At 30.5% G+C, this 12,543-nt stretch overlaps 1 protein-coding gene across 3 annotated transcripts; it reads right to left on the bottom strand.

The window, feature by feature from the left end:
* LOC109354212 (sodium/pyruvate cotransporter BASS2, chloroplastic-like) lies at positions 17 to 4,243 on the bottom strand. Of its 3 annotated transcripts, XR_002108527.1 has the most exons (14): positions 4,107 to 4,243; positions 3,889 to 4,006; positions 3,135 to 3,255; positions 3,000 to 3,041; positions 2,801 to 2,914; positions 2,659 to 2,721; positions 1,892 to 2,019; positions 1,713 to 1,794; positions 1,318 to 1,369; positions 1,082 to 1,179; positions 812 to 970; positions 527 to 616; positions 254 to 419; positions 17 to 155 (listed from the first exon to the last, which is right to left on the bottom strand). XR_002108527.1 is itself a non-coding variant. In XM_019596569.1 (13 exons), the coding sequence occupies exons 1-13, from the start codon at positions 4,210 to 4,212 to the stop codon at positions 342 to 344; spliced, it is 1,245 nt and encodes a 414-aa protein (XP_019452114.1). In that variant the 5' UTR covers positions 4,213 to 4,243; the 3' UTR covers positions 241 to 341. The 3 variants fall into 3 exon arrangements, 2 of the variants coding, with proteins under 2 accessions (XP_019452114.1, XP_019452100.1); XM_019596569.1 differs by lacking the exon at positions 17 to 155 and having other exon boundaries at positions 241 to 419; positions 3,889 to 4,000; XM_019596555.1 differs by lacking the exon at positions 17 to 155 and having other exon boundaries at positions 241 to 419.

Consider the following 12,543-nt stretch of genomic DNA (forward strand, 5'->3'; position numbering starts at 1 on the left):
AATAATTCTAAAATAATAGATGGGCAAATTAATCACTTGCTACTTGATATCAAAATTTGTGGTTACAAATATGTTTTTGAAACTCTCCCTATTTATTGTTGGAAGCTCATCCTAAATTCTAAATGTTGCATCACTACATCAATTCAAAAATCCAAGTTTCGACACTTGTTGAGAGAGACAATCACACACCTCGAAAGTGATTAGTTCCTTACCCAAAAAAGATACCCTTAGTAGTACCAAAAAAAAGATCCGAATTTCCTAATACACTAATGCTGAAACAGCCATCCCAAAATATGAGGGGGGAAATAGAATTGATATAAGATATGCCATGGACATGATTTTCATTCCTTGAAATCATCTTTGTCATCAAGAGGAATTGCTTGGCCCCTCCAATACACAGCAAGAATACTCCCCCCAAGCTGCATCACAATAATGAAATGTGGTAATTCATAGATTCTTAAATCATTTTAAGATAATTGAACAAAATAAAACAGTTTCTAAGAGCCGAAAAAATATCATATCATACCGCCATGCAAACAACACTAACAGCAGAGGGAACAGCTACAAGAGGGTTTGTAAAGTGCTTCTGAGCAAGCAAAAATCCAAGAGCAGAGCTCTGCATAATTTATAATCATATGAATGAATGTATTTCTACATGCGACGATGCCATGTCCGGTGACATGATTTATAATCGACAAGAGCAACATGCATCATAAACAGATAAGAGAATGATTCATAGATGTTAAAGATGTAAGAAATGCACTCAACCAAGATAACAAACAACATATTTACGCATGAAGACGGGGTTTACCTGCATCCCACACTCTATAGATATTGTGCGGGATGTGGATTCGCCAAATGTTAGTTTTGAAATCCAGTAACCAAGAGCAAATGCAGCAGCATGTAGGAAAATCACTGGCAATATTAATTGCGCGCCTTGAGTTTTCAACACCTCGGCAACTTGTCCAATCTGAAAAGTTAATACAAGTCAAATTTCCATGCTAAGTAAGAATGGCAATGGTAACTTAAAGGGAAGTAAATTGCCAGCTACCGGAGATTAGTGGTATTTTAGTCAACTTACTGGGCTTGAACAAAGGAGAGTCGTCAAAATAACTCCGATCAGAGGCGTAATCTTGATTATCTTTGCGGTAAACTTGGGGAAAAACTCATTTGCCAAAACTGCAGATAAGGCAAACATGTTGTAAATCATAACTTTAAGCACAAACATTGCATCAAGCTAATGCATGTCAGTGTATATATTGAAGTGCCCATAGAACAAACTCTTAACACATATAAGGTTAAAGATTCATCTCTTACCTCCCACGATTGTTGGGACTAGAACAACCTGAAAGGTGCTAATTGCCAGGCCCTGAAAAAGAAAGAATAACCAGTTTCATTTCATGAGTGAAAATAACAAACACAAGAGGGGAAATTTGTGACGAAATGATGGGAAAATCCAAGTAAAGATAGCAGGACACCCATCATATCATAAAGAAAGAACGTGCGATTGAATTTAGGTATGTTAAGATGCCAACTCCGGCCGACGTGATATATAATCAACAAAATCAAATAAACAATTAAAAATGAAATAACAAAGATGGATTTAGGTATGATTTGTATCGTTAAATTCAACTACGATTTTTGTATCAACTTGCCAATAGGAGGCTGGCATCGAATCGTTTAAATAAATAAAAAACTTTGCCAAAACTTACAGCAGCATCTACTGGAACAAGTTGACCAGCAAGGAGCTTTGTAAGGAGTGGTGTCATAATAATTGCTCCAATAGTTGAACACCTGTAGAACAGTACATAACATCTATAAATATTTCCAAAACATAATATCTAAAAGAACAGAATCCTCTCAAATAGTTGCACACGCATGTTAAACATACGTTGTCATAAGAACAGAAAGAGCAACATTTCCCTTTGATATGTATGTGGCCACATTTGATGCCTGGCCTCCAGGACAACATGAGACCAGAATAAGACCCGTTGCAAGAGGAGCCGAAAGTTTGAGTACCTGACAATCAAAGATCAGTGGTTATACATAATACACCAGCTAGTAAAAGATATATTACCCATCATACAAACTTTGGAATCAGATTACAAAAGCATTTTTTTTTAAAACAGAGAATAGCCAGAATATTGCATTTAACCATTAAGCAGAAACAAAAAAGGCATTGCAACATATCCATGGAAACTACAAATGTCTTTTAAAACGACTATCATTGATCCTACAGCTAAATAAGGATATTGAAGTGAAAGGGAAGCCCTGATACTGATAATCAACAAAAAAAAGTGAAGCCTTAGCCCCATTAGGTGAGGTCGGGAACATGGATCGAACGACGACATAATGCCTTGTCATAAATCATATTCATTGGCAAAACAATGATCTCTAAATCTTTCTAATCGTTTCGCCTATGGCTTTTCTTGGAACCTACTATGCAAAACTGAGGTAGAAGATGTAGAATCTACTATGAAAAACTGAGGTGCAAAATACTCAACTAGTTGTTACTATTGGCATAATTCTTTGACAAAAATCTCAAATATAATTAAAAAAACAAAAGGACACAACAAAGCAATTCATTTCAAGAACTAATTTGCATGAATCAAAGAGAAAGCAAAGCACGAAACTGCACAATGATAATTCAAAAAGTACCATCGCAATGACAAAGCCGAGCATGGGTTTAATCAAATATTGTGCAAGAAACCCTACTCCCACCTGCAAGAGCAAAAATAATCTTAAAAAGAGAAACGATAACAGATAACTTTTCATTTCTATGTCATCGCTTGTCCCTTACAGTCCACGGATTTCGCAGGCAACGCCTGAAATCCTCAAATGTCAATGTCAAGCCCATAGATAGCATAAGGAAGCCCAAGCCAAGAGTAAAAAGGTCTGTCTGCAGCCAAGTTACCTGGAAAAAAGGCATAATCTCACATCGGTTAATCAACATACTTCCACTTCACTATGTGCAGAGCGAAAAAAGGCAGAACTCTTACCGCAGCTGGCTTGTAAATGCCAATAACAGCTCCCAAGATGACCTGCACATGTAAGTAAGCCAAATTTTCAAACCACTGGCTAACTAAGAAGTTCAAAAAAATTGAGATAACACGTGGAAGAAAATTGTCGCTTACCCACACGGGAAAAAGAATGGTTAAGATTTCGATCACTTTCTCATACTGGCTCAACTCGCCAGAACTTTCAGGAATATCCCCGGAAACGTTTGTTGTAGCCTTGCACAATACTTGAGGAATCCTAAATATAGCAACAAATAGATCATTGGAGTTTTAAATCAATAATGTGAAAATAGATGTGCAAAAACAGATCATGCCTTCAGATATGAGCTCGACAATTTGCTATCTTCCTAAACTTATGAATCATGATTACTGTTAACAAGAAAAGACCAGAACTTCAATGCATGCAATAGTGACAAATAGAAGCTCCTCCCTCTACCCTCAGATAATAGCCGCAAAGTTAATAGAGTGTTAGAGTTAGGCATAATCTAAGCAGGTTCTTAATTCCAATAAACTAGGGCTCTATGCATGTGGCTTCACTAAACAAAGAATTGCATCATAGCCTGTAAGTAATGTAACAGCATCAATTCCACTCCCTCAAATAGTCAAATTGTTGGACCCGACTGCAACCAGTAGCCTCCAACAACAGGGGAAGTTCCATTTTTAATGAGGCATGGGAAGAGTGAAGCGCTAAAACCTTAAGGCAGTCATCCATGAGTCTTTTCCAGTTATAAAATCGTCAACTAATTCTTTCCTCGTATCCAACGTGAAACTTCACACTTGAAAATATTCGAGATAAATTGCTCATGAGATGTCAATTATGAAAAATAAGGCCGTTTCCATATATTAACTCTATAAGGTTTCAAAATATTACCTTTTTGAAGTTTGATGGATTAAGGAAGGTCTTGAAACAGCAACAAGTGGACCCCGCAAATCGCTTCGGATTGCACAACTTCTTCCATTCTCAGGGAGACGCAATCCACCTTTTACATCTGAAATACATTATTAACAGAACAAAAACAAAATTTAGTAAGAAAAAAACAAAATTTAATAAGAAAAAAACAACATTTTCCAGAAGCAAATGATTATTACTATGAAGGTTCTTGTTGGAAGTAGGGGTAAAAGGGGTTTGCTTATTAAGCAGATCAAAAGTCCCTAATGTATAGTTAGTGAGAATGATTCTAGAGATTGAAGCCATGTGATTTAGAGGTATTAGTTTAATGTAGTCTTTGTTGTGATATATACTTCAAATTGAAATTGAAGTGTGAGAGTGAGAATTCACATATAATATTAGAGTTTAAAATCTGTGCATGCACATTATCTATTGATAATTAATGGTTAATAAATTAATGATGGATGAATTAATGTTTTACATGTCATTTATTCATATTAAATACATAATGGAAAATAATGAAGCAAAACCTCAAATTTAGTAAACCATATCTTTCCAAAGTTTCAAACTTTATTTCTCTCTCTCTCTTCACTTTATGTTTTCTTCATGGAATCTCAGGAACACATGTTTTGTCCCTATCCATTAATAAGGCTGCAATTATAGATACAGAAAAGAAAAATACATTCTCTATTAATTTTATTAGAATTCAAAAAATAATATCTATTCGTCTATTTTAATCTTTTAATTTATTTTTATTTCTCTTCATTTACTTTGTTTAAATTATTGTTGGAAAATAAGCATTTAATAATATGTTGAAATTATAAAAGACATTATTTTATGACAAACTTTAATTCTCCTTATAGAGTATAGACATGTTATTTTGAAACCGGCACAGATGTTTTTATGATTAAAGAACATAAAACAACAAGTTAACAAAACTTGTGTACTACATTAAATTAAACAAGAATCTATTGTCTTAAATATTTCAAAATCTAAATTTATGGAAGAGTATTCTCTTACTATTACTACGTTTACCTTTGTTGTGAATGCTCATTTTTATTTGTTCTAATATAAAATTTATTATCTTCCTTATCATTATTTAAGAAAAAGTATTTTTTTATATAAGGCAATATAGAAATTCAATAGAGAATGAAAATCTAAGAAGATTAATAAAATAATAAAATTGAATATGAGATAGTTGATATAATATACACAAAGCTTATATAGATTTGTTATCTTGCACCTCTAATGACCATTACATAGTAATTGGATGCTTTTGTGTATTATTGTATTTGGTGGAAGAGAGTCAAAGTAATAAAGGAGTGAAGAGAAGGTTATAAAAGGATAAATTTAGAATTTGAAAGTTATATTACGTTTATTTATTACTAATTGTTTTGGCTTTCCATTTATATATATTATATTATATATAATAGTGTGTTTCGCAGTTGTCGATCTGTATTCTTATTTTATAGTATTAAATATTTAATTTTTATATATTTTATTTATATTAATCTTTGTTTTTTGTATTTGTGTATTATATATAATAATTATATTTTTTGTCTTTATTATAGAGTTCAATTTAACGTGGGAGTGATGGATAATATATTAGTAGAGATTAGCTAGAATTATATGATTTTTTATAAAAATTTAAGTGCTTCAAGGTTCACAATTCCCTCTGAAAATATGTCAATAAAAATAAAAATTCAATGGAGCTTCAATAATACTAAATATTTCATTCAAGCTTGAAGTTTCAATAATACTAAATATTTTTCATCTGAGGGAATCATGAAGCTTGAAGTCCAATCAAAAAGAAAATATGAAAACTCCAGAATTTACAACATTTGGAAATGTCAATAATGCATCACCCAAATACTAAATGATATTGATGATGAATTTGTGTGCCATGTCTCAGTTTTCATATGCTTAATTCATATCTACCACTATTTTCTCTTATTTTCATTGATTGTATAGCAGGTACCTTCTTCCTTCGCCAACTTGATTTGATAAAATTCATTAGGAATACATTTCTTTAATCAGAAAAACAAAACAGAAGTTATTAAGAAGAGGGTACAAGAGTTACACCAAAAACCATTACAGCAGCAAAAAAAACATGAGCATGCCACCTCAAACTCTAAACTAATAGAATGACAATTTAGGTTTAGGAGTTTGTTTAATTTTTTGGTGCATATATAGGAAAACTAAAACAAGAACAAACAAAGACTATACTCTAATAAAAGGTACTGTCATGGTGTTAGGTTTATGGCTCATGGTCTGATCTGAATAATGATATGGCTATGGATTAAGGACAATGCTAACTAGAGGATATTGTGGGTAGGCGCATGCAAAGTTTGGTTCATGGCACATGCAAACTTTTTTATTTTCTATTTTGGTTCAATGCACATGCAAAATTTGTAGGAGCTATGGTAAGGCTACAATGTTTTTTTAGGCATACACAACCTAGCCCCTAGTGCAACCTAACTTCATTTTTTTGAAAAAGGTAAGCTGAAAAAGAAACCTAATTTATTCATGTGAAGAATTGCAATATTGCAGAGAAGTAGTATTTTACTTCCCCTGCTAACACATGCATGCAATGCATAGCCAAAAAAAGAAGTCACAGAAAAGTAGGATGAGACCCTTTGATTTGAAATCACATTATTTGAAGCTTATCAAATCTATCATCATCATGAACTCGATGAAGTTGCTAGCAATTTGTCACCTGTTTTGGTTGCTGAAGCAAGAGTTGGGCTGAATCAATATATAACGACCACTTACCTCTACATAGTTCAGACAAATTTAATTAGGACCATTAGGTCATAATGCATGAACACTATTGAATTTTCTGCTATGTTAATGTCAATTTCAAATAATTTATAATGTGAGTATATGTCCCAGTAACAAAAAAATTATGAACTATGTACCCAAATCAACGGTCTAAATGGGAAGTTAGCTATGCAATACTTTTCTTAATTACTCTTCAAGCTGCTACTTCATGCAGCTATATATATCAGTGGATGTGTATATATATATATATATATAGCTGAACAATCAATTCAACTCGTCTTTTTAGAAATTTAATTCCCACTTTCTGAGTTACACATATCTAAATAATGTTTGCATAGTCCTGGTTGCATGTTTCGTTTGAAGCAAAGGTTCCACTCACATTTGCATAACTTAGGGTCCAATTTGAGATTATAAATACGCTTGTTTATAGCCAACAGAGCTATTTCACTCTATCCTAACCAAAATATAACTAAAAATGGAGCACAAAGAAGGTTATCATAGTCTGATTGGACCTGAATGGTTGGCAATATTTTGTAGTATGCATGCATTGGCAAGTAGGATTCCAATATTCCACTATGGAGAGAGATTGATTAGGGGACCATACATACATACATACATATAATATATATATATATATATATATATGCTTTAGATCTTTTCATATTTCCTTTTACATGTGAATCAAAAAGTGTATGGACCCCCAAGACTGATAATAACAGTTCAATGGTGCTAGCTGTAAACATTCACAGAAGTCCAGTACAAGCTTTTCAAAAGCAAAGGGAAATGAAGTTGGTGATGCTAGCTAATAGCCAAAGCTAATTGCCTTTACAAGGAGTCTTTGTTATAATTTATTTGAGTTTAATATATACGCACATCGGTTAGTATATCATTCGTTATTCATTTGCATTATTTTGTTTAACAAATGATGGTAACTAATATGTAATAGTGGTGAATGATTCGATGACAATATAAAATCATACATATTAATGACTTGTATTTCATACTCTTCTATTATATAAGCATATTAGTTTTGTAATGGGCATGGTTACGGCTTGCACTCATTTTTAATGAAGTATTGATTATAAAAAGAATCCAATTTATTTTACATAAGAGTTATATATATATATATATATATTCCATTTTGGACACTTTACACTAGTTTTTCAGTGATGCTATCTTACAAGGAAATTTGAGGGAATTAAAACTAGAGTTAAATCCATGCTTTCATCAGTAGCTGCATGACAGAAATCTGCATTATTGATGTAATTAATTAAGGCAACATTATTCCAAATATCATCATTAGCTTCATTTTCAATTAATGAATATGATGTATATTTTCGAAATTGGTTTTAAACATGGTATTAATAAACTTCTATCCTGACATTTTCAATTAATGAATATGCATGTGCATGAGACACGTTTCTTTCTTCCCTCTACGAATCTATCCTCTCATTCTCACCATCCCCAAGTTAATACTATGATAGTAATTAACAATCACTAATTCGCTAGTGATTTCTGCTTTTATTCCAAAAAGTGTTGAGTCCTCTTAACATGCAATATCTATGTTCATCAAATAGTCACCTTTAATTACTTATTTATTTGTCTGTAGTATTTCTGGTAATAGTTTTAAATCAAATAATTCCTGTGAAATTGAGAGATTAATCACTTTATAAAAAGAAAGTTAAGACATGAAACATATAATATATATATATATATATATATATGCTTTAGATCTTTTCATATTTCCTTTTACATGTGAATCAAAAAGTGTATGGACCCCCAAGACTGATAATAACAGTTCAATGGTGCTAGCTGTAAACATTCACAGAAGTCCAGTACAAGCTTTTCAAAAGCAAAGGGAAATGAAGTTGGTGATGCTAGCTAATAGCCAAAGCTAATTGCCTTTACAAGGAGTCTTTGTTATAATTTATTTGAGTTTAATATATACGCACATCGGTTAGTATATCATTCGTTATTCATTTGCATTATTTTGTTTAACAAATGATGGTAACTAATATGTAATAGTGGTGAATGATTCGATGACAATATAAAATCATACATATTAATGACTTGTATTTCATACTCTTCTATTATATAAGCATATTAGTTTTGTAATGGGCATGGTTACGGCTTGCACTCATTTTTAATGAAGTATTGATTATAAAAAGAATCCAATTTATTTTACATAAGAGTTATATATATATATATATATATTCCATTTTGGACACTTTACACTAGTTTTTCAGTGATGCTATCTTACAAGGAAATTTGAGGGAATTAAAACTAGAGTTAAATCCATGCTTTCATCAGTAGCTGCATGACAGAAATCTGCATTATTGATGTAATTAATTAAGGCAACATTATTCCAAATATCATCATTAGCTTCATTTTCAATTAATGAATATGATGTATATTTTCGAAATTGGTTTTAAACATGGTATTAATAAACTTCTATCCTGACATTTTCAATTAATGAATATGCATGTGCATGAGACACGTTTCTTTCTTCCCTCTACGAATCTATCCTCTCATTCTCACCATCCCCAAGTTAATACTATGATAGTAATTAACAATCACTAATTCGCTAGTGATTTCTGCTTTTATTCCAAAAAGTGTTGAGTCCTCTTAACATGCAATATCTATGTTCATCAAATAGTCACCTTTAATTACTTATTTATTTGTCTGTAGTATTTCTGGTAATAGTTTTAAATCAAATAATTCCTGTGAAATTGAGAGATTAATCACTTTATAAAAAGAAAGTTAAGACATGAAATTTAACAACACTAGAGGTTTTAACTTTTAAGATTAACTATTGGCATTTGTGTAATTAGAGTAGTTAAGCATGCAATACAAACTTCTTATTTTTATATATATGACATTTTACTCTTGTGAGGGAAAAAAAGGTAATGTGCTTATGCATTTGTAGCTTATGAGTTATGAATAGAGATAACCACTACTTGAAAGTCATACTAAATAAATCTATGTTATTATTAGGAGGTACTCATGTAAGGATTTAATATGTTTATATTGATAGTATAAAGGTTTTTTTATATTGTCAACAAATTATTTATTATTGATTTGATAGATGATATGTTTACGGTGCATGTAAAAAACTTTACACTATTAATACATAGATTTTAACACATAAATACTCTTTTAGGAATAACATGATGTATCCATTGTTGCACTCATTTATTATTTCTTCCCATAAAAGCAACAATTATAGGTTGAGCTCCTACCATTAACAAAATAAAATAATGAACATGCCCTTGTGATGAGTACTATACCCTTATCACACTACCCATTATCATAGAGACATGAAGAATGTATATATTCTTCGTTTTCCAGGTATATATTTGGTTTATCTTCTTTAATTTTATCTTCTATACCATACTCCTGTTAAATTCTCACATGATGTCTCCTTGTCTCATAGTAAGAGCTAAACTCTTTAGATTCTATTTACATGAAACATGAGTAAATTTTCAATGGTTCAGATTTTAATTTATTTTTGAATTAAATAATTTTAAAAAATTCATCTCTCACATTCTTAATACTGGAGAGTTCAGTACTGGAGAGGAATCCAATTCCTAAAACATATACGTAGATGATAAAAATGACATGTATGTATTTATAAATTACAAGTATAGACTCCGTCACCGATAAAATGGAATGATATTATAATCTTTATTTGTGTTAACATCATATTGATTTTTCTTATTTTTCATGTGACCTTATACAGGTTATTTGTGAGTGGGGGACCATTTCCCTGAGCAATGATGATTTATTTTCTCTATAAAATTTTAGCATGATATTGTTAGTCATGTGCCAAATTAACACATGAAAACAACAATAATAATAATAAGATGGTTGAACAAAGACTAAAAAGAAGGAAAATGTATACGTCTATTGGTGGAAACATAAGAAGAAGGCCCAATGTGCCTGATGATGACTTGGATTAGGTCCAATTTCCATATATATGCAGGCAATTACTGAAGTATACACTCTAAGAGTTCAAATTTTAAGATCAATGTAAGGATTTATAGATGAATAATCTTATTTTTGGTATTACTAAGGGTTTTTTTTATCTTTTTGATTAAGAAATTAATCATTTTTTAGATTTGTGGCTATCTCTCCCAACAAGTTTCACTCGCAGGAATCGAACTCCTCCGGCCTTGAGAATTTAGTAGGGTCTTACACCACTAGACTAACGTCTTGTGGGTTATAAATAAATAATCTATTAATATTTTTGTAAACATTTATAAAATTACAACGCTCACACTAATAATAATTATGATATATCTTCTTACAAATTATTTTATGCATAAAAGGTAATAAGTATCATTAATAATCAAAGTATAACTTTATAATTCATATCACATTTCTTACATGGTAGTATGTGTAGATTCATGTATTTTTTTTTACCAAAGTCAATCTGTTTTTTTCCCATATTTTTTTTACACTTCCAAAAGATTTAAAACAAACTAGTAAAAAATATATGATTGCCACTTAAGTAGAAATGTGCCTGACTTTTCCTCATAACTAGAGAAATAATTTAAAAAAAGATCTGGACAAAATAAAAAATGTGAGTCATAAAATGTTTTACAAGTTATATATCACTTGCCTGTTATTTTTATTCTTAATATTAGTATGAATAAATTGGTGTTGATGATGATATACTTGAATTTTTATAAAGGGGATATTATGGAGTATGTGAGTGTATTGTTTAACAAAATTAAATAATAGTTTTGGATTGAAAAATGATGGGTAAAGTGTTGAAATTTTGAGTTTATAGATTGACTTAATTGTATTCTTTAAATAATGTTATTACTTGTTAACGAAACCTTGAACATTTTTTAGGGGAGAGAAAAATACATATTTTATCTTAAAGATTAATGTTTTAATATTATGGAAAAATATTAGACTTATTTTTAATTTAATGCTACTTATGTACATTGTTCTTGTACTACTTCTTTCAATTGATTACTCAACAATCGATTTCTTAAGCTGTATTTGTTAGGTTGGTTTTGCTTGGGATGCCTTTAGTTATTAGGATTCGATTATTATAGGATTGATTGTGATATCTAAAATTAAATAAGATTGATGCATCAAGAAATTACGTACTAGGTCATGCTAAATACTGCGTTAAGTAAACAAATTTTAAATAGAAAAATTGATTAGAAGCTTTTTCAATAGGTGTGAAGGACACATTTTAATTTTCCTTTGCAATTTTAGTTCCTAGCTTTTAATGATTGTGTCATTGTGCCATTTTTGTCTATGTTGACACCATTTTTAATTAATAAAAAGATAAAATTGGTATAAATGTATACAAAGCTTCAACATTAATATCAGTTATAAGTTATAACACCTGTTAATATATCTTCATGCAATTTCAAAACAAACATACTTTTAAAAGTAAAAGGAATTTAAAATAATTTTTAGGAAATGAAGATGTAAATTTTTTATTGAAACCAAATCTTATATCTTTTTATAGAATTGTTAGATAATGTAAAAAATTGATATAATTAACTAAAATAATATTTTTTTTAATGTACATTGGAAGCTAAATTAAAAACGAGAAATAAAAAATGAAAAAGAAATAATAAATAAGGGTATAAGCGAAAAATAAAATATGAATGTGTATTTGATTTTTAACCCCCATCAATTAGTTAATTAATTAATTAATTTACATCATTTACACTTTTCAACAATTGATTCATTAATTAATATTACATTATTTACACTTATCAATTAGTAATTTTTATCCTACACTCTTAACTTAATACCGACTAGGGGTGAGTATGAGCCGGATTGGGACAGATTAAGGTTTATCCCGTACCTCACCTAAATGTTGGTTAG

Source organism: Lupinus angustifolius, chromosome LG01 (assembly GCF_001865875.1).
Source record: "Lupinus angustifolius cultivar Tanjil chromosome LG01, LupAngTanjil_v1.0, whole genome shotgun sequence".
NCBI classification, from domain to species: Eukaryota; Viridiplantae; Streptophyta; class Magnoliopsida; order Fabales; family Fabaceae; genus Lupinus; species Lupinus angustifolius.